This window comes from Nannobrachium achirus (assembly GCF_963921795.1).
Source record: "Nannobrachium achirus genome assembly, chromosome: 2".
NCBI lineage: Eukaryota > Metazoa > Chordata > Actinopteri > Myctophiformes > Myctophidae > Nannobrachium > Nannobrachium achirus.
In genome coordinates, this window is record NC_137811.1 from 78,804,920 (window position 1) to 78,831,302 (window position 26,383).

The window sequence follows — 26,383 nt, forward strand, 5'->3', positions numbered from 1 at the left end:
TTTAATTATTAACTTTTATAATTAACACTATTAGGACCATTTATACTTTAATAATTAACACTATTAGGACCATTTATACTTTAATAATTAACACTATTAGGACCTTTTATACTTTAATAATTAACACTATTAGGACTGTTTATACTTTAATAATTAACACTATTAGAACTGTTTATACTTTAATAATTAACACTATTAGGACCATTTATACTTTAATAATTAACACTATTAGGACTGTTTATACTTTAATAATTAACACTATTAGAACTGTTTATACTTTAATAATTAACACTATTAGGACTGTTTATACTTTAATAATTAACACTATTAGGACTGTTTATACTTTAATAATTAACACTATTAGAACTGTTTATACTTTAATAATTAACACTATTAGGACCATTTATACTTTAATAATTAACACTATTAGGACTGTTTATACTTTAATAATTAACACTATTAGAACTGTTTATACTTTAATAATTAACACTATTAGGACCATTTATACTTTAATAATTAACACTATTAGGACTGTTTATACTTTAATAATTAACACTATTAGAACTGTTTATACTTTAATAATTAACACTATTAGGACCATTTATACTTTAATAATTAACACTATTAGAACTGTTTATACTTTAATAATTAACACTATTAGGACCATTTATACTTTAATAATTAACACTATTAGGACTGTTTATACTTTAATAATTAACACTATTAGGACCATTTATACTTTAATAATTAACACTATTAGAACTGTTTATACTTTAATAATTAACACTATTAGGACCATTTATACTTTAATACTTAACACTATTAGGACCGTTTATACTTTAATACTTAACACTATTAGGACCGTTTATACTTTAATACTTAACACTATTAGGACCGTTTATACTTTAATACTTAACACTATTAGGACCATTTATACTTTAATAATTAACACTATTAGGACTGTTTATACTTAACCAGTCTCTCTGATCCTCCCGTCCAGACTTTGTCTCGTTGGATGGCTTCCTAGGAGACGTGTCTGACGAGGAGGTCCGACATCGCAGGTCTACGTCGCACCGCGTTCCTGGGCCCGGCCGACGCAAGATTGAAAAGGTGAGAAAAGCTTTTATGTGTCATAGCACTGATATATAGTGTTGTTGACTTATTAGTTGATTAGAAACTATTATTATCCCTTACAGTATACGAATTAGAATCATATCCCATACAGTACCAGTTTAGCTTCTGCAACCTCTCTGTCTCTCTGTCTCTCTCTCTCTCTCTCTCTCTCTCTCTCTCTCTCTGTCTCTCTCTCTCTCTCTCTCTCTCTCTGTCTCTCTCTCTCTCTCTCTCTCTCTCTCTCTGTCTCTCTGTCTCTCTCTCTCTCTCTCTCTCTCTCTGTCTCTCTGTCTCTCTGTCTCTCTGTCTCTCTCTCTCTCTCTCTCTCTGTCTCTGTCTCTGTCTCTCTCTCTCTCTCTCTCTCTCTCTCTCTCTCTCTCTCTCTCTCAGTGCTCATGGTTAATGTCTCTCTCTCTCTCCCAGGGACCCCTAGAAGAGACCCCCCCCAGTGTTTTGGCTGCTCTGGCTCATGGCTTTGAGCAGAGAGACAGAGAACCATCAAACCAACCCACTCACAAGATCAGAGTGGACTTCAAGGTAGGTCCACTCACCACAACCTGGGGCTCTTATTGTGAAGTATCTGTTACAGCTAAGAAGGCCTTTGTTTGTTCCATATGATGGTCAGTGGATTTATTAAAAACAATGCATTCTTTAGCAATGTGTTTGTAAAGATGTCTAGTAACACATCTCTGTGACAGCTGCTGTGTCTTTCCTTCAAAACAAATGTTTGCAATGGAAGAAAACAAACTGGGTGCTCGGAAGAATAAAGTAAAAAGTGGTGAAGCTCTTTGGTGGGAACTGAAGGATCAAATGACAAAGAGAAAACCAAGGCACTTTTCTAAATGTTCAAAAGCCTTTAATGAGTATTTGAGTATTGGCTAAATAATTGAAAAAGGGTTAAAAGTGGGATCACTCACGCGTTTCGGCTCTTTTTACAAAACATTGGCTCAAAAGAAGCAGATTATTTTTCCTGTCTAGTAAAGTTAATGGAACCTTAACTTATGGAAGTAAAGTTAAAGGGACCTTAACTTTCAGCAGCTCTCACAGGGTTTACAGATCAAACAATGGCCTCTCATTGAACATGAATTACCAAAGGTGTGCGTCAGTCACTCTCCGTCTGAAAGCACCTTAAAGCTGTTAAAGCCTAGCATACCTGATCTGATCTACAAGCTCACAATGTGTACCTGTTCTGATCTACAAGCTCACAACGTGTACCTGTTCTGATCTACAAGCTCACAATGTGTACCTGTTCTGGGGTAAAATAGCTGATCTACAAGCTCACAATGTGTAACTGTTCTGATCTACAAGCTCACAACGTGTACCTGTTCTGATCTACAAGCTCACAACGTGTACCTGTTCTGATCTACAAGCTCACAATGTGTACCTGTTCTGGGGTAAAATAGCTGATCTACAAGCTCACAATGTGTAACTGTTCTGGGGTAAAATAGCTGATCTACAAGCTCACAATGTGTACCTGTTCTGGGGGTAAAATAGCTGATCTACAAGCTCACAATGTGTCACAACATGATGCGTTATGAGCTGAAATATCAGCCTGTAAATAAGTCGACATTAATTTCAACTCTGAACCTAAACCCGGATTTAATGGTGTGTGTGTGTGTGTGTGTGTGTGTGTGTGTGTGTGTGTGTGTGTGTGTGTGTGTGTGTGTGTGTGTGTGTGTGTGTGTGTGTGTGTGTGTGTGTGTGTGTGTGTGTGTGTGTGTGTGTGTGTGTGTGTGTGTGTGTGTGTGCGCGCGCTACAGGAGGACTGCACCCTGGACAACGTGTGGTTGATGGGAGGAGTCAGCATCCTGACATCAGTGTCGGCTCCGCCCCTTCCTCCCTGGGTCTGCCTGCTGTGTGCCAGCAGGGGGCAGCAGCAGGTAATAAACTACCGTTATTCATTAACACATCGGGTGCTCCTGGATTGCCCCATTTATCCCCTCTCGCTGCCCAGGCCCACCACCATTGTATTGAATCCGGCCCTGCTGCGTCAATGCATGCGTCATGACGTCACTTGGTCACATGAGCGCAGACAGGATGTTGTTGTGTAACATACTGTATGGACCAGTGTTGATCATAGCTGTTCATTGCCGATCAAAATTTTGACATTTTGCCGCACCCCGCCACAGTTTTAGCCATAAAACAAACATCAGAGATAAAGGGTGTTAAATATGGGGAAATGCATTGGAGTATACGGAGAAAAACGGCCGCGCGATGCTCTCAGCGTCAACTCGAAGCGACTAGCGGCTAATGGGCTACATCCAGGCGCAGCCCCAACCTAACGGTGAGATTAAAAGTTAATACTGTAAATACAGTAAACACGTCAACGCGTCGTGGGCCTCCAGAGACATCAAAGAGATTGGCGTGTAGACACCTCGTTGGCATCCCATGAGTTAACACTCAAATACCCGGAACGTGCCCGAGTCGCGTTAGATTTGAACCACTTTAACCACTATTTTATGCCTTAACCGTTGAAAAATAGCAGATCTACAAGCTCACAGCGCGGCACAGAGTGCCGCGCTGCGAGCTTGTAGATCTGCTATTTTTGAAAAAAACCTGAAAATGTGTGCAAGTCTTTGAATATCTTTGACCCGATCTTTGACCCGACTTCTAAATCCTTCCTCTAAATCAGTGGTTCTCAAACCGTTTCTTGTCAAGGACCCCCAAAACTGCAGGTATTTGGCCACGGACTCCCATCTCAAAATATGTTGTTCCAGGGACCCCCATCTCAAAATATGTTGTTCCAGGGACCCCCCAGAAGCAAATATTTGAGTTACAAATGTTAGCTTTTAAATAGATATATTCAGGTGTGACCAGGGTTAACCCTTTCCTCTCCATTCCAGATGCTGTATTCAGGGTTCCCACGGTCATGAAATTCCTGGAAATATTTTGAAATTAGAAAAATATTTTTCCAGTACTGGAAAAGTTTTTGAATGTATCAAGGGTCCTGGAAGGTCCTGGAAATAATATCTATGCATTGTTTTTGGTTATTGATTTTGTTAATACCTCTGAAATGACAAGTTAAACATTGGCCAAATTGTCAAATATTAGAGGCAGAAATTGTGAAAATAGCAGATCTACATGCTACATCTCACAACATGCTACATCTCACAACGCCTCGCATCGTGAGGCGTTGTGAGCATGTAGATCTGCTATTTTCACAATAGAAACATGTTATACAACATTCCTCAACTCTTAGTGCTTGTCAGGGTGGGGGGGTGGGGGGTCCCCAGTTCAAATGTGATTATTACGGGGGTCACAGCCTGTAAAGGTTGAGAACCACTGGCATACGCTGCCTGTCTTTGGGCAGTGCACATAGGAGTAAGCTACCTGTTATTGAGCTGAATTATTGTTATATAGTCCTGGAAACTGGGTATTCCATTGCAGATGTTGTATAACCAGATGTTTAACCCTTTCCTCTCCGTTCCAGATGTTGTACTGCCAGGTGTGCTGTGAACCTTTCCACCGGTTCTGCTTGGATCCGTCAGAGCGCCCCCTGGAGGAGAACAAGGAGAACTGGTGCTGCCGGCGATGCAAGTTCTGTCACGTGTGTGGAAGAAGAAACAAGAACTCCAGGGTACGGACTTTTAGTTTTTACCAAATAAGGGCATTTTAAAACCTTTATCCAAACTAGATGGTTGATGGTATAAATGTTCTTGTGTCTGTTAGAGCAGGAGTTGGTCTGGTAGAGCAAGTGGGTGACGGGGCACCCTGGGGTGACGGGGCACCCTGGGGTGATGGGGCACCCTGGGGTGACGGGGCACCCTGGGGTGACGTGAGATCATTTGATAATATTTGGAATTTATTTGGACACTTGAAAAGATATTTAGTATCATTTTAAACTTGAAGTACAAAGTTATTTTCAGTCAGTTCTAACCAAAATGGCTGTTATCTCAACGTTTTCCTTGCAACATAATCACTAAAATATCGTCACTGTCGGGCAGAAACCTTGTATCTCCAAGTTTCAAATGTGTACGTCTTTTGGTAAAGCAAAGCCCTGCTTCATCATACAAGACTGTCGCACAAAACTAGTGAAAACAGCCGATCTACAAGCTTGTAGATCTGCTGTTTTCACTAGTTTAGTACCTTTTATAGATGACAAATACAAAACGAACGGTTTTGGACATACAAGGTTTCCACCCGACAACGACGATATGCTATAAATATAAGGTGCTGGGAGTGTAAATTATAATGTAGGGGTGCCTCGGATTAAAACAATATTTATTTATGGGGTGTCCTGAGACAAACAGTTAGAGTCATGTATTTCTTGTTCCTCTCAGCCTCTGTTGGAGTGTGATGTATTTATATTAGGGCTGGCATGCGATTAAAAAAAATATCTAATTAATGACATGCTCTGTGATTAATTAATCGCAATTAATCACATTTTAATCGCTTATCGATATTTGACCTGAGAAGCATTCAAAGCAAAGCGCTCTGATTGGCTACTTCTCCCTTTGCGTTTGTTGTCTCTTCTTGGTTGGTGCATCGCTATGATCGCTATGCCCGAAACTGAAGGTTCTGTGGTGCAAAAACTAAGTGCGATTAAAATGCGTATTTTTTTCTTATCGTGTTAATCTTCTGTAATTAATTAATCGCAATTAATCAGTTAAAGTCCCAGCCCTAATTTAAATGTATTGTATTGTGTCCTTTCAGCCTCTGTTAAGGCCCTTTTCCACTGGCAGCGATAACGATGACGATAACGATTTAATAAAGTGGGTTTTCAATTGAAGTGGATCGGCAGCATCCACCCAACACCGATAAAGACAACGATAGCCGACAGCTACATCGTTAGGATCAACAACGATGTGGTTAAGATCACAGTGATATGGAACTGGGTCTCTGACAAACAGCTCGAGGTGCGCTCTGCGCGAGCGGCTGTTAATTGGTGCCTCTTCACATTGATGTCCGATAACTTTATCGGACATCAATGTGAAGGCATAATTATCGCTGTGATATTTTATGGCTATCGTCATCGTTATCGCTGCCGGTGGAAAAGGGCCTTTAGAGTGTGATGTATTGTATTGTGTTCTCTCAGCCTCTGTTGGAGTGTGATGTATTTAAATGTATTGTGTTGTGTTCTCTCAGCCTCTGTTGGAGTGTGATGTATTTAAATGTATTGTGTTGTGTTCTTTCAGCCTCTGTTAGAGTGTGATGTATTTAAATGTATTGTATTGTATTCTTTCAGCCTCTGTTAGAGTGTGATGTATTTAAATGTATTGTATTGTGTTCTCTCAGCCTCTGTTAGAGTGTGATGTATTTAAATGTATTGTATTGTGTTCTCTCAGCCTCTGTTAGAGTGTGATGTATTTAAATGTATTGTGTTGTGTTCTCTCAGCCTCTGTTAGAGTGTGATGTATTTAAATGTATTGTATTGTGTTCTTTCAGCCTCTGTTAGAGTGTGATGTATTTAAATGTATTGTGTTGTGTTCTCTCAGCCTCTGTTAGAGTGTGATGTATTTAAATGTATTGTGTTGTGTTCTCTCAGCCTCTGTTGGAGTGTGATGTATTTAAATGTATTGTGTTGTGTTCTCTCAGCCTCTGTTAGAGTGTGATGTATTTAAATGTATTGTATTGTGTTCTTTCAGCCTCTGTTAGAGTGTGATGTATTTAAATGTATTGTATTGTGTTCTCTCAGCCTCTGTTAGAGTGTGATGTATTTAAATGTATTGTGTTGTGTTCTCTCAGCCTCTGTTGGAGTGTGATGTATTTAAATGTATTGTGTTGTGTTCTCTCAGCCTCTGTTAGAGTGTGATGTATTTAAATGTATTGTGTTGTGTTCTCTCAGCCTCTGTTAGAGTGTGATGTATTTAAATGTATTGTGTTGTGTTCTCTCAGCCTCTGTTAGAGTGTGATGTATTTAAATGTATTGTGTTGTATTCTTTCAGCCTCTGTTAGTGTAATGTTTTTAAATGTATTGTATTGTATTCTTTCAGCCTCTGTTAGAGTGTGAACGTTGTCAGAACTGCTACCACGCCTCCTGTCTGGGACCAAACTACCCCAAGCACAACAAGAAGAGGAAAGCTTGGGTGAGACTAGTGTCACTCCTCTCTGTGTAGAGTTTACTGTCACTCCTCTCTGTGTGGAGTTTGCATGTTCTCCCCGTGTCTCCTAGGGTTGATACCCTCACAATAACATGCAGTAATCCTGGTCTCTATACTGCCTCCCCCTGGCCAGCCGGGGCGCTTGATGGAGGGGAAAGGAACTGGTTGGAATAACGTGTTCCTTCCACACGCTACGTCCAACCGGGGGAAAACTCCCCCCTGTCAGGTGATAAGAAGCGGCTTGCTCACTCCTCATGCACTGAAGGAAGCATGAGCCCAGGTTGGCAGAGGGAGAGCAGAGACCAGGATTACAGCTTAGGCAGTTGGTACTGGGTGGAAAAATGGGTTACAAAATCATGGGATAAAAATTATAAAAAAGAAAAGAGTAATTCGATTACTGTCACTCCTCCAGCCCAGCCCAGGGACCACCGGTGGTCCTTCAGGGGGTTCCAGGTGGTCCCCAGCTAAACCATGGAGAGTTGGTAACCAAATGGACCCTTAGAGAGATTTGCTGTCAAGAGTAATTGTTGTTGTTAACCACCTGCATTACAAGACGGCTACACAATTAGAAAACATAGAAGAATTGTTATTTCAGTCAACATCAATACAGCATGGAGTTGTGGAGGGGAAAAACATATCATGGTTCTATTGTGAAATTAGCAGATCTATGTGAGCATGTAGATCTGCTATTTCCACAATTTGACAATTTGGACAATGTTTAATTTGTCATTTTAGAGGTATTAAAAAGTCCTTAAATTGTCACTTTAGAAATGTGCAGATACCCTCTATAGACTTAAACTTTATGTTGGTTTGTTTACTGATGAGTGAGAAAACAATGTTTCACATTAAGTTAATCATCTGGGGACCCCCCCAACATAATTGATGATATGATGATGATCATCAAACGATAAAGTCGACTCCAACTCAACTTTTTACTGAGTCGAGTCGACTTGCAAAAATCACAAGTTGTTAATTCCCTAGTGTGTGTGTGTGTGTGCGTGCGTGTGTGTGTGTGTGTGTGTGTGTGTGTCTGTGTGTGCAGGTGTGCATGACGTGCATCAGGTGTAAGAGCTGTGGGGTGACACCAGGGAAGAGCTGGGACACCGACTGGAACCACGAGAAGGGAATCTGTCCCGACTGCAGCAAGCTGTACGACCAGGGTGAGTGTTCCACACTCTACCACTAGGGGGAGTCTAGCACACTATAACACACTACACCACCAGAAAATGGCCAATATGAGCGTATGAGGTGTAATCACATGTAATTAGGGTATTTTGGGGCTGCTGAATCCATAGAGACACAAATTCACGCCCCCTATTGTGACAGCGGCCCCACTTTGGGTAAGGAAGAACGGTGCACTGCAGCTGCCAATGCAATCCCAATGAGAGGCATCGTGAAATAACATCATTTCAGCAAACTGGCCTCACCTGAACAGATAACTACTGTGTGAAACTACTGTCTGTTCTGTCTGTAACTACTGTCTGTTCTGTCTGTAACTACTGTCTGTTCTGTCTGTTCTACTGTCTGTTCTGTCTGTAACTACTGTCTGTTCTGTCTGTAACTCCTGTCTGTTCTACTGTGTGTTGACAGGTAACTACTGTCCCATCTGCTTCAAGTGTTACGAGGACAACGACTATGACAGTCAGATGATGCAGTGTGGGACGTGTAACCACTGGGTCCATGCCAAGTGTGAGGACCTGACAGGTAAATAAAACATTAAACCACTGGGTCCACGCCAAGTGTGAGGACCTGACAGGTACATAAAACATTTAACCACTGGGTCCATGCCAAGTGTGAGGACCTGACAGGTACATAAAACATTAAACCACTGGGTCCATGCCAAGTGTGAGGACCTGACAGGTAAATAAAACATTAAACCACTGGGTCCATGCCAAGTGTGAGGACCTGACAGGTAAATAAAACATTAAACCACTGGGTCCACGCCAAGTGTGAGGACCTGACAGGTAAATAAAACATTAAACCACTGGGTCCATGCCAAGTGTGAGGACCTGACAGGTAAATAAAACATTAAACCACTGGGTCCACGCCAAGTGTGAGGACCTGACAGGTACATAAAACATTTAACCACTGGGTCCATGCCAAGTGTGAGGACCTGACAGGTACATAAAACATTTAACCACTGGGTCCATGCCAAGTGTGAGGACCTGACAGGTAAATAAAACATTAAACCACTGGGTCCATGCCAAGTGTGAGGACCTGACAGGTAAATAAAACATTAAACCACTGGGTCCATGCCAGTTCTTCATGTTTCTTGCCGACGTCGAGCTGCCGTCAGCACCTTGTCAGCAAGCAGCAGAAGTAGAATTCTTCCAGACTTCTTCTAACGACCAATTGCAGCCGAATCGGCGCCGTGGAAAGATGGCTTAAACCTCTCTGTCTCTAGATGACCTGTATGAGATCCAGTCTAACTAAACCTCTCTCTGTGTAGATGACCTGTATGAGATCCAGTCTAACTAAACCTCTCTCTGTAGATGACCTGTATGAGATCTTGTCCAGTCTAACTAAACCTCTCTCTGTGTAGATGACCTGTATGAGATCCAGTCTAACTAAACCTCTCTCTGTAGATGACCTGTATGAGATCTTGTCCAGTCTAACTAAACCTCTCTCTGTGTAGATGACCTGTATGAGATCTTGTCCAGTCTAACTAAACCTCTCTCTGTGTAGATGACCTGTATGAGATCCAGTCTAACTAAACCTCTCTCTGTGTAGATGACCTGTATGAGATCCAGTCTAACTAAACCTCTCTCTGTGTAGATGACCTGTATGAGATCCTGTCCAGTCTAACTAAACCTCTCTCTGTGTAGATGACCTGTATGAGATCCAGTCTAACTAAACCTCTCTCACTATAGATGACCTGTATTAGATCCAGTCTAACTAAACCTCTCTCACTATAGATGACCTGTATGAGATCCAGTCTAACTAAACCTCTCTGTGTAGATGACCTGTATGAGATCCAGTCTAACTAAACCTCTCTGTGTGTAGATGACCTGTATGAGATCCAGTCTAACTAAACCTCTCTCTGTGTAGATGACCTGTATGAGATCCAGTCTAACTAAACCTCTCTGTGTGTAGATGACCTGTATGAGATCCAGTCTAACTAAACCTCTCTCACTATAGATGACCTGTATTAGATCCAGTCTAACTAAACCTCTCTCTGTGTAGATGACCTGTATTAGATCCAGTCTAACTAAACCTCTCTCACTATAGATGACCTGTATGAGATCCAGTCTAACTAAACCTCTCTGTGTAGATGACCTGTACGAGATCCAGTCTAACTAAACCTCTCTCTGTCTGTAGATGACCTGTATGAGATCCTGTCCAGTCTAACTAAACCTCTCTCTGTCTGTAGATGACCTGTATGAGATCCAGTCTAACTAAACCTCTCTGTGTAGATGACCTGTATGAGATCCAGTCTAACTAAACCTCTCTCTGTGTAGATGACCTGTATGAGATCCTGTCCAGTCTAACTAAACCTCTCTCTGTGTAGATGACCTGTATTAGATCCAGTCTAACTAAACCTCTCTCTGTCTGTAGATGACCTGTATGAGATCCAGTCTAACTAAACCTCTCTCTGTGTAGATGACCTGTATGAGATCCAGTCTAACTAAACCTCTCTCTGTGTAGATGACCTGTATGAGATCCAGTCTAACTAAACCTCTCTCTGTCTGTAGATGACCTGTATGAGATCCTGTCCAGCCTACCAGAGAGCGTGGTCTACTCGTGCAGACCGTGCAGTCTGACTACGCCCAGTGCGTGGAGGGAGCTGCTGTACATCGAGCTGAGAGCCGGCGTGGAGAAAGTTCTGGCCTGCCTGCTGTCCTCCACTCTGACCCAACACCTGGTCACCTGCTCACAGGTAATGACCCAACACCTGGTCATTATGACCCAACACCTGGTCACTATGACCCAACACCTGGTCATTATGACCCAACACCTGGTCACTATGACCCAACACCTGGTCATTATGACCCAACACCTGGTCATTATGACCCAACACCTGGTCATTATGACCCAACACCTGGTCACTATGACCCAACACCTGGTCATTATGACCCAACACCTGGTCACTATGACCCAACACCTGGTCATTATGACCCAACACCTGGTCATTATGACCCAACACCTGGTCACTATGACCCAACACCTGGTCACTATGACCCAACACCTGGTCACTATGACCCAACACCTGGTCATTATGACCCAACACCTGGTCACTATGACCCAACACCTGGTCATTATGACCCAACACCTGGTCATTATGACCCAACACCTGGTCACTATGACCCAACACCTGGTCATTATGACCCAACACCTGGTCACTATGACCCAACACCTGGTCATTATGACCCAACACCTGGTCATTATGACCCAACACCTGGTCACTATGACCCAACACCTGGTCATTATGACCCAACACCTGGTCACTATGACCCAACACCTGGTCATTATGACCCAACACCTGGTCATTATGACCCAACACCTGGTCACCTTCTCACAGGTAAATGACCAACAGTAACCAAGTGGACCCTGACAGTATAATGTATGTTAACAGTACTGACAGTATAATGTATGTTAACAGTACTGACAGTATAATGTATGTTAACAGTACTGACAGTATAATGTATGTTAACAACAGTACTGACAGTATAATGTATGTTAACAGTACTACTGACAGTATAATGTATGTTAACAGTACTGACAGTATAATGTATGGTATAATGTATGTTATAATAAAGGTAATAATAAAGGTATCTATCTAACAGTGTGCTGACCAAGTGGACCCTGACAGTATAACGTATGTTATAATAAAGGTAATAATAAAGGTATCTATCTATCTAACAGTGTGCTGACCAAGTGGACCCTGACAGTATAACGTATGTTATAATAAAGGTAATAATAAAGGTATCTATCTATCTAACAGTGTGCTGACCAAGTGGACCCTGACAGTGGACTGGAAGGTCAGCCAGCCTGTGACCTCAGAGCGGTGGGGAAGAAGTTTGACAAGGGAGTTTACACCACCTTGGTGAGTCTGTAGTTCAATGTGTTTACACCACCTTGGTGAGTCTGTAGTTCAATGTGTTTACACCACCTTGGTGAGTCTGTAGTTCAATGTGTTTACACCACCTTGGTGAGTCTGTAGTTCAATGTGTTTACACCACCTTGGTGAGTCTGTAGTTCAATGTGTTTACACCACCTTGGTGAGTCTGTAGTTCAATGTGTTTACACCACCTTGGTAAGTCTGTAGTTCAATGTGTTTACACCACCTTGGTGAGTCTGTAGTTCAATGTGTTTACACCACCTTGGTGAGTCTGTAGTTCAATGTGTTTACACCACCTTGGTGAGTCTGTAGTTCAATGTGTTTACACCACCTTGGTGAGTCTGTAGTTCAATGTGTTTACACCACCTTGGTGAGTCTGTAGTTCAATGTGTTTACACCACCTTGGTGAGTCTGTAGTTCAATGTGTTTACACCACCTTGGTGAGTCTGTAGTTCAATGTGTTTACACCACCTTGGTGAGTCTGTAGTTCAATGTGATTACATGTAGTTTAATGTGATTACATGTAGTTTAATGTGATTACATGTAGTTTAATGTGATTACATGTAGTTTAATTAATGTGATTACATGTAGTTTAATGTGATTACATGTAGTTTAATGTGATTACATGTAGTTTAATTAATGTGATTACATGTAGTTTAATGTGATTACATGTAGTTTAATTACACCCTCCAGAAAAACGCGATTATGCGATCGCAGAATTTCCCGCAATAATCAATAAATGCCGCTGATTATGCGGGGGCTCGCATGATTTCACAATCCCCGCATATTCACCGCATATTTCGCATATTTCCGCGGAAAATATGCGAAATATGCGGGCATCGCTTGATTTCACAATCCCCGCACTTTTTCGCATAAAAGTATAGTCATGCTTCACCGTTCAATCACGTTCAGACACAAAACAGAAGCAAAACAATGATGCGCTGAGAAACACGTGGCTCCTCTCTATGTGTGTGTGTGTGTGCGTGTGCGTGTGCGTGTGCGTGTGTGTGTGTGTGTGTGCCGTGCGATTGCGTGCACGCTGCACCGTGAGAACTGCAGGCAGACAGAGAGAGAGATGCAGGCATAATGTAGGCTATACGGTATGAGCGTTGGCCATCGCCAACGTGACGCTAGAATAACACACTCTTCCTCGGTCCTCAAACTTCAAGAAACGACAAATTAAAGTTTATCCTACTTGTCTTGAGGTCTCCATTGTACTCCGTTTGAAACGTTGTGTCGTTGCTGTTCAAAGCAAACGAGCACCTCTCCGAAAAAAAGTAGCACGCAGTATTCCATGGATGGATAGGAACAGCAATTGAATGCATAACATTTTAATCCCTTAAATCCCTTTAGAGAGAGCAAAACCACATAAATAAACCAGAGTTTTGCTTTAGCAGTGAGCTGTATCCTTAGCAATCGCATAGGCCATAGGGTAATTATTTTTGCCTTGATGTAGCCCATTAAGGTAATTAAATTGCAGATATTTGACAGAGGTTTGCTTTTTTGCCTTGAAAATAATGAAAGGCAGTCAAAAAAGTCTGTTTTGCATTTCTCAATTCACTCAAGGACCCTTAAATTCGTGTTTTGACTACTTTGATGACTACTTAGTGATGTTGTGAGCTTGTAGATTGTCTATTTCCAAATAGCCAGTGTACTGTATATTAAAGTGGTTTAATTAATAGTTATCAATTTTTATTATAATATGTATACTGTACATAGGCTATAAATATGTTTTTTAAGTTCCTGCATATTTCGCATAATTTCGCATTTAATCGCAACTTTCACAAGTTCCCGCATATTTCGCATAGTTTCGCATTGTCATCGCATAAATTCACACAAAAACCCAGCATAATTCACCGCATAATCAAGGATTTTTGCCCGCAAAATCAAGGATTTTAGCCCGCATAATCAAGGATTTTTGCCCGCGTTTTTCTGGAGGGTCTATTTAATGTGATTACATGTAGTTTAATTAATGTGATTACATGTAGTTTAATGTAGTTTAATGTGATTACACCACCTTGGTGAGTCTGTAGTTTGGTGAGTGTAGTTCAGTTTTTGGAACATGTTACAGTATTTTTTCTTTTCTTTTTTACACTCTTGGATGCTAACCCAGCGAGCGTGTTGACGTGCTGAACATTGTGGCGTTCCTTGATGCTAACCCAGCTAGCATGTTGACGTGCTGAACATCGTGGTGTTCCTTGATGCTAACCCAGCGAGCGTGTTGACGTGCTGAACATTGTGGCGTTCCTTGATGCTAACCCAGCTAGCATGTTGACGTGCTGAACATCGTGGTGTTCCTTGATGCTAACCCAGCGAGCGTGTTGACGTGCTGAACATTGTGGCGTTCCTTGATGCTAACCCAGCGAGCGTGTTGACGTGCTGAACATCGTGGTGTTCCTTGATGCTAACCCAGCTAGCGTGTTGACGTGCTGAACATTGTGGCGTTCCTTGATGCTAACCCAGCGAGCGTGTTGACGTGCTGAACATTGTGGCGTTCCTTGATGCTAACCCAGCGAGCGTGTTGACGTGCTGAACATTGTGGCGTTCCTTGATGCTAACCCAGCGAGCGTGTTGACGTGCTGAACATTGTGGCGTTCCTTGATGCTAACCCAGCGAGCGTGTTGACGTGCTGAACATTGTGGCGTTCCTTGATGCTAACCCAGCGAGCGTGTTGACGTGCTGAACATTGTGGCGTTCCTTGATGCTAACCCAGCGAGCGTGTTGACGTGCTGAACATTGTGGCGTTCCTTGATGCTAACCCAGCGAGCGTGTTGACGTGCTGAACATTGTGGCGTTCCTTGATGCTAACCCAGCGAGCGTGTTGACGTGCTGAACATTGTGGCGTTCCTTGATGCTAACCCAGCGAGCGTGTTGACGTGCTGAACATTGTGGCGTTCCTTGATGCTAACCCAGCGAGCGTGTTGACGTGCTGAACATTGTGGCGTTCCTTGATGCTAACCCAGCGAGCGTGTTGACGTGCTGAACATTGTGGCGTTCCTTGAGCCAAATCAGCGCCGTTCCAGTAAATCAATGTTTTGGCGAGAGTTTTCCCCAACCGCTGCTCAAAGTGGCTACTGGCCAATCATAGCGCATCCTTGCACAAGCGTACTGGCCAATCACAACGAGTCCTTGCACAAGCGTACTGGCCAATCACAGTGCGTCCTTGCACAAGCGTACTGGCCAATCACAGTGCGTCCTTGCACAAGCGTACTGGCCAATCACAGTGCGTCCTTGCAAAGAAAGAAAGAAAGACAAGCGGTACAGGACAGGTTTAGGGATGACGCTTCAAAACAAACTAGGTGTATATAGATCTAGTATTGTGGTTCAGGTGTATATAGATCTAGTATTGTGGTCCAGGTGTATATAGATCTGTGGTCCAGGTGTTTATAGATCTATATATATATTAGATCTATATATATATATGTATATTCCAGAAAACCTTCCATGAAGACGTGGTCCAGGTGGTGAGGAGACAACTGGAGCTGGAAGACCATCTTCCTGAGGAGGAGAGACCCACGGCCCTGGCTCGATCCTACTACCTTAAGGTACCATCTACTACCTTAACCCTAACCCCTACCCTAACCCTGGCTCGATCCTACTACCTTAAGGTACCATCTACTACCTTAACCCTAACCCCTACCCTAACCCTGGCTCGATCCTACTACCTTAAGGTACCATCTACTACCTTAACCCTAACCCCTAACCCCTACCCTAACCCTGGCTCGATCCTACTACCTTAAGGTACCATCTACTACCTTAACCCTAACCCCTACCCCCTACCCTAACCCCTAACCCTGGCTCGATCCTACTACCTTAAGGTACCATCTACTACCTTAACCCTAACCCCTACCCTAACCCCTAACCCTGGCTCGATCCTACTACCTTAAGGTACCATCTACTACCTTAACCCTAACCCCTAACCCCTAACCCTGGCTCGATCCTACTACCTTAAGGTACCATCTACTACCTTAACCCTAACCCCTAACCCTGGCTCGATCCTACTACCTTAAGGTACCATCTACTACCTTAACCCTAACCCCTAACCCCTAACCCTGGCTCGATCCTACTATACAGAATGGGATGAAGACATTTCCCCCAGTATTTCCCATGTATTTCCCCCTTACAGTAATTGTGTTTGTCTAAAATGTAACACCAGTGCTGCTGTTCCAAAGCCCCCCTCAGGCCCTCAGCTAAAACATTGTGGAGGGTAGATCATGTTGAGATAGTCATTTTAAACATGTTGGATGGGTAGATCATGTTGAGATAGTCATTTTAAACATGTTGGATGGGTAGATCATGTTGAGACAGTCATTTTAAACATGTTGGATGGGTAGATCATGTTGAGATAGTCATTTTAAACATGTTGGATGGGTAGATCATGTTGAGATAGTCATTTTAAACATGTTGGATGGGTAGATCATGTTGAGATAGTCATTTTAAACATGTTGGATGGGTAGATCATGTTGAGACAGTCATTTTAAACATGTTGGATGGGTAGATCATGTTGAGACAGTCATTTTAAACATGTTGGATGAGTAGATCATGTTGAGATAGTCATTTTAAACATGTTGGATGGGTAGATCATGTTGAGACAGTCATTTTAAACATGTTGGATGAGTAGATCATGTTGAGACAGTCATTTTAAACATGTTGGATGAGTAGATCATGTTGAGACAGTCATTTTAAACATGTTGGATGAGTAGATCATGTTGAGACAGTCATTTTAAACATGATGGATGGGTAGATCATGTTGAGCCAGTCATTTTAAACATGTTGGATGGGTAGATCATGTTGAGCTAGTCATTTTAAACATGTTGGATGAGTAGATCATGTTGAGATGGTCATTTTAAACATGTTGGATGGGTAGATCATGTTGAGACAGTCATTTTAAACATGTTGGATGAGTAGATCATGTTGAGACGGTCATTTTAAACATGTTGGATGGGTAGATCATGTTGAGACGGTCATTTTAAACATGTTGGATGAGTAGATCATGTTGAGATGGTCATTTTAAACATGTTGGATGGGTAGATCATGTTGAGACGGTCATTTTAAACATGTTGGATGAGTAGATCATGTTGAGACGGTCATTTTAAACATGTTGGATGAGTAGATCATGTTGAGACGGTCATTTTAAACATGTTGGATGGGTAGATCATGTTGAGACAGTCATTTTAAACATGTTGGATGGGTAGATCATGTTGAGACAGTCATTTTAAACATGTTGGATGGGTAGATCATGTTGAGACAGTCATTTTAAACGTGTTGGATGGGTAGATCATGTTGAGACAGTAATTTTAAACATGTTGGATGAGTAGATCATGTTGAGACAGTCATTTTAAACATGTTGGATGAGTAGATCATGTTGAGACGGTCATTTTAAACATGTTGGATGAGTAGATCATGTTGAGACGGTCATTTTAAACGTGTTGGATGGGTAGATCATGTTGAGATAGTCATTTTAAACATGTTGGATGAGTAGATCATGTTGAGATAGTCATTTTAAACATGTTGGATGAGTAGATCATGTTGAGACAGTCATTTTAAACATGTTGGATGAGTAGATCATGTTGAGACGGTCATTTTAAACATGTTGGATGGGTAGATCATGTTGAGACAGTCATTTTAAACATGTTGGATGGGTAGATCATGTTGAGACAGTCATTTTAAACATGTTGGATGGGTAGATCATGTTGAGTCATTTTAAAAGTAGATCTCACCTCAAAGAATGTGGGCACCCCTGCCTTACACCAGGCCACCACTTTGACAAGAAACAACAAGCAACAAAACCTTGATATTGAATAATTCATTTTTTGTTGTTATAACGGTAAATCTGGGAGCGACATTTGTCATTATTATTATATGTGTGTGTGTGTGTGTGTGTGTGTGTGTGTGTGTGTGTGTGTGTGTGTGTGTGTGTGTGTGTGTGAATGAATGAACCATATCATCATAATCATTCTATAAGTGTTATTACCTCCTGTGTGTGCGCCTGTGTATGTGAATGAATGAACCATATCATCATAATCATTCTATAAGTGTTATTACCTCCAGATAGTGTGTGTGTGCGTCTGTGTATGTGAATGAATGAACCATATCATCATAATCATTCTATAAGTGTTATTACCTCCAGATAGCTGCAAATCTGTTGTTCTGGAGTTTGGGGTTGACTCTGTGCTGCAAAGAGTTGGTCTCTGAAACTAGCCGTGTCAAAGTGCGTCCGTGAAAAGTTATCCAGTCCTAATGAAATCCATGAAACACTTCTTCATCGTCGTCGTCGTTTTCAAACATTTCACGTAACAATGCCAATTCCAGCGGGTCCGGTTTGCCTTCGCTCAACGCGTCTTCCATTTCGCCGCTATGAGAAGCTGTTCTTGTTGCCATTGTAAATTGGGATTCTCCGACAAGTTATGTAAAGCCAAAAAATATATATATAATCCCAGAATGCTTTGCGGTAGTCAGGGAAGCATATGTCATCGCCTCCTGATGCATTTCATTGGCCACGAGACCAGAAGAGGGTAAAAACTACAGGAAACGCATTTTGCGTTCCCGGCCTGAAAGGTAAAAATGCATTTTGCGTTCCCGGTCTAAATTTAAATACCCAGGAAAAAAAGTGTTTCTCTGGGTATTTTCCTCCTGTATAGAAAGTCGATGGGAGCCGAACTTGATTTGGCCGCTGTGGCGACCCCAAAGGTCACAGACTCGGGCGCCCTAGCTAAATAATTAGAGCATGCCCTGGGCTACATCTGTGCAAAATGTGGCGCTTTTAGACTAATTAGCACAAAATTACCATGTCATCTCCCTAACGCCCCCGACTAGATTTGACTCTGACTGAATTTATTAAAGGGCCTACACCATGCTTTTAAAACTATATTTTTTGTATAAATATATGCTCAAAATTGAGTCTTAGACAGGTTTTAACCCTCAACAAACACTCTGACCATTATTTTTGTTTGTTCTAGCTCTACTATAATGAGGCTCTCCAGCTGCAATACCAAAACGGCCTCTGTTTGCTCAGGGGCGCATCTAGTGGGGTTTTTTGAAAAAAATTGTTTTGAAAAAAAGTTTTTGAAAAAAAAGTTTTTTGAAAAAAAAAGTTTTTGAAAAAAAAGGTTTTTTGAAAAAAAAAAGTTTTTTGAAAAAAAGTATTTTTGAAAAAAAAATTTTTTTTAACATTCTTTTGACTTTTTGACAGTTTTTGAAAAAAAAAAGTTTTGAAAAAAAAGATTTTTGAGAAAAAAAAAATTTGAAAAAAAAATTTTTTTTTGACTCTGAAAAAAAAAACGGGAAACGCGTGTGACGTCACATGCGTCAACTCTCAGAACAGCACTGTTCTGAGAACCCGTGGAAAGCTTTTCATCTCTGTCTTCCCAAAACCAGAGAAAGACACAATGTACAGAAATAGGACTTTGTGAGGATAGAAGGTGCCAGTGGGGACCCCAAAAAAAGGTTTTAAAATAGAAAAAGTGAAAATTCATGGTGTAGGTCCTTTAAGTCTGTTTCATCATTCTGTTAAATCAACCTCTAGAAGTAATTCATTAAATCTGTTTAATCATCCTCCAGAAGTAATTAATTCTGTTTCTGTTTTATCAGCTTCTAGAAGAAGTCTTCAACTGGTTCAACAGTCAAGATCCAAAAGTCTGGGATCCTCGCACCAAAGATATCACCACGTAAGTTACCCTGTGTTTAAATCCTCACTAGAGATATCACCACGTAAGTTACCCTGTGTTTAAATCCTCACTAGAGATATCACCACGTAAGTTACCCTGTGTTTAGATCCTCACTAGAGATATCACCACGTAAGTTACCCTGTGTTTAGATCCTCACTAGAGATATCACCACGTAAGTTACCCTGTGTTTAAATCCTCACTAGAGATATCACCATGTAAGTTACCCTGTGTTTAAATCCTCACTAGAGATATCACCATGTAAGTTACCCTGTGTTTAAATCCTCACTAGAGATATCACCATGTAAGTTACCCTGTGTTTAAATCCTCACTAGAGATATCACCACGTAAGTTACCCTGTGTTTAAATCCTCACTAGAGATATCACCATGTAAGTTACCCTGTGTTTAAATCCTCACTAGAGATATCACCATGTAAGTTACCCTGTGTTTAGATCCTCACTAGAGATATCACCATGTAAGTTACCCTGTGTTTAAATCCTCACTAGAGATATCACCATGTAAGTTACCCTGTGTTTAAATCCTCACTAGAGATATCACCATGTAAGTTACCCTGTGTTTAAATCCTCACTAGAGATATCACCATGTAAGTTACCCTGTGTTTAAATCCTCACTAGAGATATCACCATGTAAGTTACCCTGTGTTTAAATCCTCACTAGAGATATCACCATGTAAGTTACCCTGTGTTTAAATCCTCACTAGAGATATCACCATGTAAGTTACCCTGTGTTTAGATCCACACTAGAGATATCACCATGTAAGTTACCCTGTGTTTAGATCCTCACTAGAGATATCACCATGTAAGTTAACCTGTGTTTAGATCCTCACTAGAGATATCACCATGTAAGTTACCCTGTGTTTAGATCCTCACTAGAGATATCACCACGTAAGTTACCCTGTGTTTAAATCCTCACTAGAGATATCACCATGTAAGTTACCCTGTGTTTAGATCCTCACTAGAGATATCACCATGTAAGTTACCCTGTGTTTAGATCCTCACTAGAGATATCACCATGTAAGTTACCCTGTGTTTAGATCCTCACTAGAGATATCACCATGTAAGTTACCCTGTGTTTAGATCCTCACTAGAGATATCACCATGTAAGTTACCCTGTGTTTAAATCCTCACTAGAGATATCACCATGTAAGTTACCCTGTGTTTAAATCCTCACTAGAGATATCACCATGTAACTGTAACTGTAAATAAAGATATTTTCAACTTGGCCGGTTGGAAGTATTTTTAGGCAAGCCAACTTGGTGTTTTCAGCCCTTAGTCTCCATGAAGTGTTTGTCCAAAGCCTGGAGGTTCTGTTGTCCTGCTGATCTCTGCTCTGAACGCACCCATCTTTAACATCCAAGTTCCACAGAAGGTGTTCTTTTGTCCTGCAGGAGTCTGAGGGAACGGCAGGGTCTCTGCAAACAAATGAAAGAACTCAAATCCATCCATTCATCCGTCTTCCTCCTTTTCCCCACAGGGGGGCGCTGTCCCAGGCCGTCCAGCCCCCCACCACGGAGCACGTGTACGCCCAGTGGCGTGAGAGGGAGGAGCAGAGAGCCAGGGTCCCCCTGGGGACCCCCCTGGGGGTCCCTCTGGGGGGGAACAAGGTGCCCCTCATAGAGATCAAGCAGGAAGAGGTGTCCTCGCCGCTGACCAGTGAAGCCTCCAACAGAAACCACTTGAAGAGCAGCAGAGCTCTGAGGCTCAAGTTCAAAGGTGAATACATTAAAAACTGTTGTGGTTGTTGTAATGTTAGGAAGCATTCAGTGAGTCTGAACTCCAGTTGTTGTAATGTTAGGAAGCATTCACTGAGTCTGAACTCCAGTTGTTGTAATGTTAGGAAGCATTCACTGAGTCTGAACTCCAGTTGTTGTAATGTTAGGAAGCATTCACTGAGTCTGAACTCCAGTTGTTGTAATGTTAGGAAGCATTCACTGAGTCTGAACTCCAGTTGTTGTAATGTTAGGAAGCACTCAGTCTGAACTCCAGTTGTTGTAATGTTAGGAAGCATTCACTGAGTCTGAACTCCAGTTGTTGTAATGTTAGGAAGCACTCAGTCTGAACTCCAGTTGTTGTAATGTTAGGAAGCATTCAGTCTGAACTCCAGTTGTTGTAATGTTAGGAAGCATTCACTGAGTCTGAACTCCAGTTGTTGTAATGTTAGGAAGCATTCACTGAGTCTGAACTCCAGTTGTTGTAATGTTAGGAAGCATTCACTGAGTCTGAACTCCAGTTGTTGTAATGTTAGGAAGCACTCAGTCTGAACTCCAGTTGTTGTAATGTTAGGAAGAATTCACTGAGTCTGAACTCCAGTTGTTGTAATGTTAGGAAGCACTCAGTCTGAACTCCAGTTGTTGTAATGTTAGGAAGCATTCAGTCTGAACTCCAGTTGTTGTAATGTTAGGAAGCATTCACTGAGTCTGAACTCCAGTTGTTGTAATGTTAGGAAGCATTCAGTGAGTCTGAACTCCAGTTGTTGTAATGTTAGGAGGCATTCACTGAGTCTGAACTCCAGTTGTTGTAATGTTAGGAAGCATTCAGTCTGAACTCCAGTTGTTGTAATGTTAGGAAGCATTCAGTCTGAACTCCAGTTGTTGTAATGTTAGGAAGCATTCAGTCTGAACTCCAGTTGTTGTAATGTTAGGAAGCATTCAGTCTGAACTCCAGTTGTTGTAATGTTAGGAAGCATTCAGTGAGTCTGAACTCCAGTGTGATTGTTGTAATGTTGTCTAAACTCCAGTAACTTACTAGTGTTTGAGGAAATAGAGGGGATGTGCATGCATAAAGTGAATGGCAAAGTGAGTTTAACGTTGTTTAATGCAGTGTTTCTCAACCACTGGTCCTGGGGACCTTTGGTGTGCCCCTGAGAAGGGTCAAGTGTGCCCCTTGAAACTGCTTGAAAGCCAGTATTGTATTTATCATTTTAAAAATGATTTAAACTAGTGAAAACAGCAAATCTACAAGCACACAACGTGTGCTTGTAGATATGCTGTTGTGCGACAGCCTTGTATGATGAAGCAGGGCTTTACTTTGTGAAGAAACATACACATTTGAAACTTGGAGATACAAGGTTTCTTCCCGACAGTGAGGATATTTACACCCCCGTATTATGTTGGTGTGCCCATGGATTCTTGGGACATGAAAAGCGTGCCCATGCAGAAAAAAGTTTGAGAAACACTGGTTTAATGCAATCAGACAGGACTTTACTGTTCGGATGTCTGGTCTGTCAAGGCCAGAAAGTAGTTTATTTTGCCACTCAGTAGGCGTTCCTGCATCTCTTCTTCCCAGCTAAGTCTTGCCCCATGCAAGATCTCACTATTTCCATAGAGAATGCATTGGTGACTTTGGTTCCTACTGCTAGAAACCTTGGTGTGGTCCTGGAAAGCCAGCTATCATTCAAGGCACACATTGCATCAGTCACCCGGTCCTGTAGGTTCACACTCTATAACATCCGTAAAATCAGACCCTTCCTCACCCAGGAGGCAGCGCAGCTCCTCATTCAGACATCTGTCATATCAAAACATGACTTGAAATCCATTGTCTTTTTGACATCATCATTTGACCGTTTTTTTTTTGTTTGTTTTTTTAACAATATTTTTTAACCCTAATAGTGCCTATCCCGAACAAGTCCGGCTTTTTTTCAATACAATACAATATTTTGTATGCTATTTTACTTACCCTGAGCTGCTTGTAGAGATGTGGGTGGTCCTGGCTCGTCCTACGCTTCCCAACGACCGAGTCTAGATGGTCTGACGATTTATTCCATTGAAAATGGTTTAAAATAAAGTTTAGAGCCCCCCCCAAAAAAACTCAATCTATACTGTCGGCGGCGTGAAGTATTCCGGGGTGCCGATCCCGATCTAGTCCGGCTTTTTTAATAAAATGAATTAATTAATCGGAGGCCTCAGCGAAGCCCCGGTCTAAATTTCCATCCAGGCCCGGGGCCGCGATTCTGTTTACATCGGCCCGCGAGAAGCCGCCGAATCCAATACAAACTCACACTGAACTTCCCACAGCTCTCCTAAGAGACTTGGATCAAGACTTCACAATTTTATTATGAACATTAGTGAGGACCTATTATATGAAGATAGGTTGAAAAGTGGTGAACTACTCCTTTAATCACACGGTGATGCAATACTGGTAGATGATTTTTGGAAGCAATTTCTTTCATCTTTCGCTTTGATTTATTTTTTGGACATTTTCAGACCCTGTTGAGGTGTGTGTGTGTGTGTGTGTGTGTGTGTGTGTGTGTGTGTGTGTGTGTGTGTGTGTGTGTGTGTGTGTGTGTGTGTGTGTGTGTGTGTGTGTGTGTGTGTGTGTGTGTGTGTGTGTGTGTGTGTGTGTGTGTTAATGTTTCATTGTGTTATTGTTTTCCTAGGTAAACGTGGCCGGCTGTCCAAGGCTGATCTGGACACAGGGTGGACCAAGGATGATGAGAGACAATGTTCACTGTGTGGGAAATATGGAGACGCCAAACCTAATGTAAGACCCTAACCTAACCCTTAACCTAAACCTAAACCTTAACCTAAACCTAACCCTAAACCTAAACCTAACCAAGGATGATGAGAGACAATGTTCACTGTGTGGGAAATATGGAGACGCCAAACCTAATGTAAGACCCTAACCTAACCCTTAACCTAAACCTAACCCTAAACCTAAACCTAACCAAGGATGATGAGAGACAATGTTCACTGTGTGGGAAATATGGAGACGCCAAACCTAATGTAAGACCCTAACCTAACCCTTAACCTAAACCTAAACCTTAACCTAAACCTAACCCTAAACCTAAACCTAACCAAGGATGATGAGAGACAGTGTTCTCTGTGTGGGAAATATGGAGACGCCAAACCTAATGTAAGACCCTAACACTAACCCTTAACCTTAACCTAACCCTTAACCTAAACCTTAACCTAACCAAGGATGATGAGAGACAGTGTTCTCTGTGTGGGAAATATGGAGACGCCAAGCCTAATGTAAGACCCTAACCTAACCCTTAACCTAAACCTTAACCTAAACCTAACCCTAACCCTTAACCTAACCCTTAACCTAAACCTAAACCTTAACCTAAACCTAACCAAGGATGATGAGAGACAGTGTTCACTGTGTGGGAAATATGGAGACGCCAAGCCTAATGTAAGAACTTAACTTAACCCTAAACTGTAAAGGCAACAAGCGCCCTCTATTCTCCAGGCACCACTCGGCTGTTTAGCTTAGGTTGCTATGCTAGCGTTTTTGATGTGATGTTCACCCACATAGCAGCTAAATCTGGATGAAAATAAACATGTGTATGGATCGAATATGGTTCTTAACTTCTTAACATGAGACTGATCTAACACAAGTGTTGTTTCCCTATTTTTTGGCAAAAAGAATGACGTGACTTTGTAAACACACACTGGCTTCCGTAAGTCCCGTTCCTGCTGGTAAACGCAAGGAAATGTCTCTTCCTGGTGGCGGAGAAGTGTACTTTTTTCTTTAAATAATGCAATGCTGAGAGGGTCGGAAACACTCGGCTGACGCCTCGTGTTTCCCAACGCCTCTCAGCCGGTGTATACTCCCCCGGTAACCACTCGCCTCTTGTGGCTTATTGCTTTATTAACCCCCATACCAACCCATTCTTTCAAACATGGCAGCCATGTTTGTTTACATCTGAAGAAAACATAATGGCTGCTAAATCATGAATGCCTGAACGGATTTCCAAGCATATTTTTTTGTTTGAAAGCTGTGAACAGTGTGCACACACGTGGTGCATCATCTAGGGATGTGCGTGCACGATCCGTGCACTATGAATTACATGGAAGTCTATGGAGACCATGGCATCGCGGACCTTCAAAGAGAATAATTGATTGCAACTTAAGTTTTAAGAGAAGTTCATTAACCTCAGACAGGAAGGGATGCACATCCTTATTGACTCTCATTCATCTGTGTGTGTGTGTGTGTGTGTGTGTGTGTGTGTGTGTGTGTGTGTGTGTGTGTGTGTGTGTGTGTGTGTGTGTGTGTGTGTGTGTGTGTGTGTGTGCAGGAGGCGGGCAGGCTGCTGTATCTGGGTCAGAATGAATGGTCTCACGTCAACTGCTGTCTGTGGTCGGCGGAGGTCTTTGAGGAGGACAACGGCTCTCTGCTGCACGTACACAGTGCTGTCACCAGGGGGCGTCTAATGGTCAGTGTTTAACTCTGTTACAGAGTACACAGTGTTAATGGGCAGGTTAGAACTCTTCCCATCAGTCATTGATGTGGGTTCAAGTCCACATCACTGACTTCTGTTACTTGGATTCCATGTGTTTCTGTTTGCTAACTCTTGTCTTTCTCTAAAGGTTTAGTAGTTGTTAACTCTTGTCTTTCTCTAAAGGTTTAGTAGTTGCTAACTCTTGTCTTTCTCTAAAGGTTTAGTAGTTGCTAACTCTTGTCTTTCTCTAAAGGTTTAGTAGTTGCTAACTCTTGTCTTTCTCTAAAGGTTTAGTAGTTGCTAACTTGCTAAGTTATGAGCATGG

General features: G+C 41.9%; 1 protein-coding gene across 1 annotated transcript in view; it reads left to right on the plus strand.

Moving 5' to 3' along the window:
• The window catches only part of kmt2bb (lysine (K)-specific methyltransferase 2Bb), a gene marked incomplete at its 5' end in the record, with an annotated part of 107,280 nt that overhangs the window by 49,071 nt on the left and 31,826 nt on the right, over nt 1-26,383 (plus strand). The window contains 14 exons of the mRNA XM_080744627.1: nt 1,001-1,110; nt 1,504-1,650; nt 2,874-2,993; nt 4,544-4,690; nt 7,047-7,139; nt 8,197-8,314; nt 8,745-8,858; nt 10,847-11,031; nt 12,097-12,198; nt 15,648-15,758; nt 19,804-19,880; nt 21,373-21,611; nt 24,274-24,377; nt 25,915-26,052. Of these exons, the coding sequence (XP_080600753.1) occupies nt 1,001-1,110; nt 1,504-1,650; nt 2,874-2,993; nt 4,544-4,690; nt 7,047-7,139; nt 8,197-8,314; nt 8,745-8,858; nt 10,847-11,031; nt 12,097-12,198; nt 15,648-15,758; nt 19,804-19,880; nt 21,373-21,611; nt 24,274-24,377; nt 25,915-26,052 (1,805 nt within the window). The remainder of the gene's footprint in view (nt 1-1,000; nt 1,111-1,503; nt 1,651-2,873; nt 2,994-4,543; nt 4,691-7,046; nt 7,140-8,196; nt 8,315-8,744; nt 8,859-10,846; nt 11,032-12,096; nt 12,199-15,647; nt 15,759-19,803; nt 19,881-21,372; nt 21,612-24,273; nt 24,378-25,914; nt 26,053-26,383) is intronic.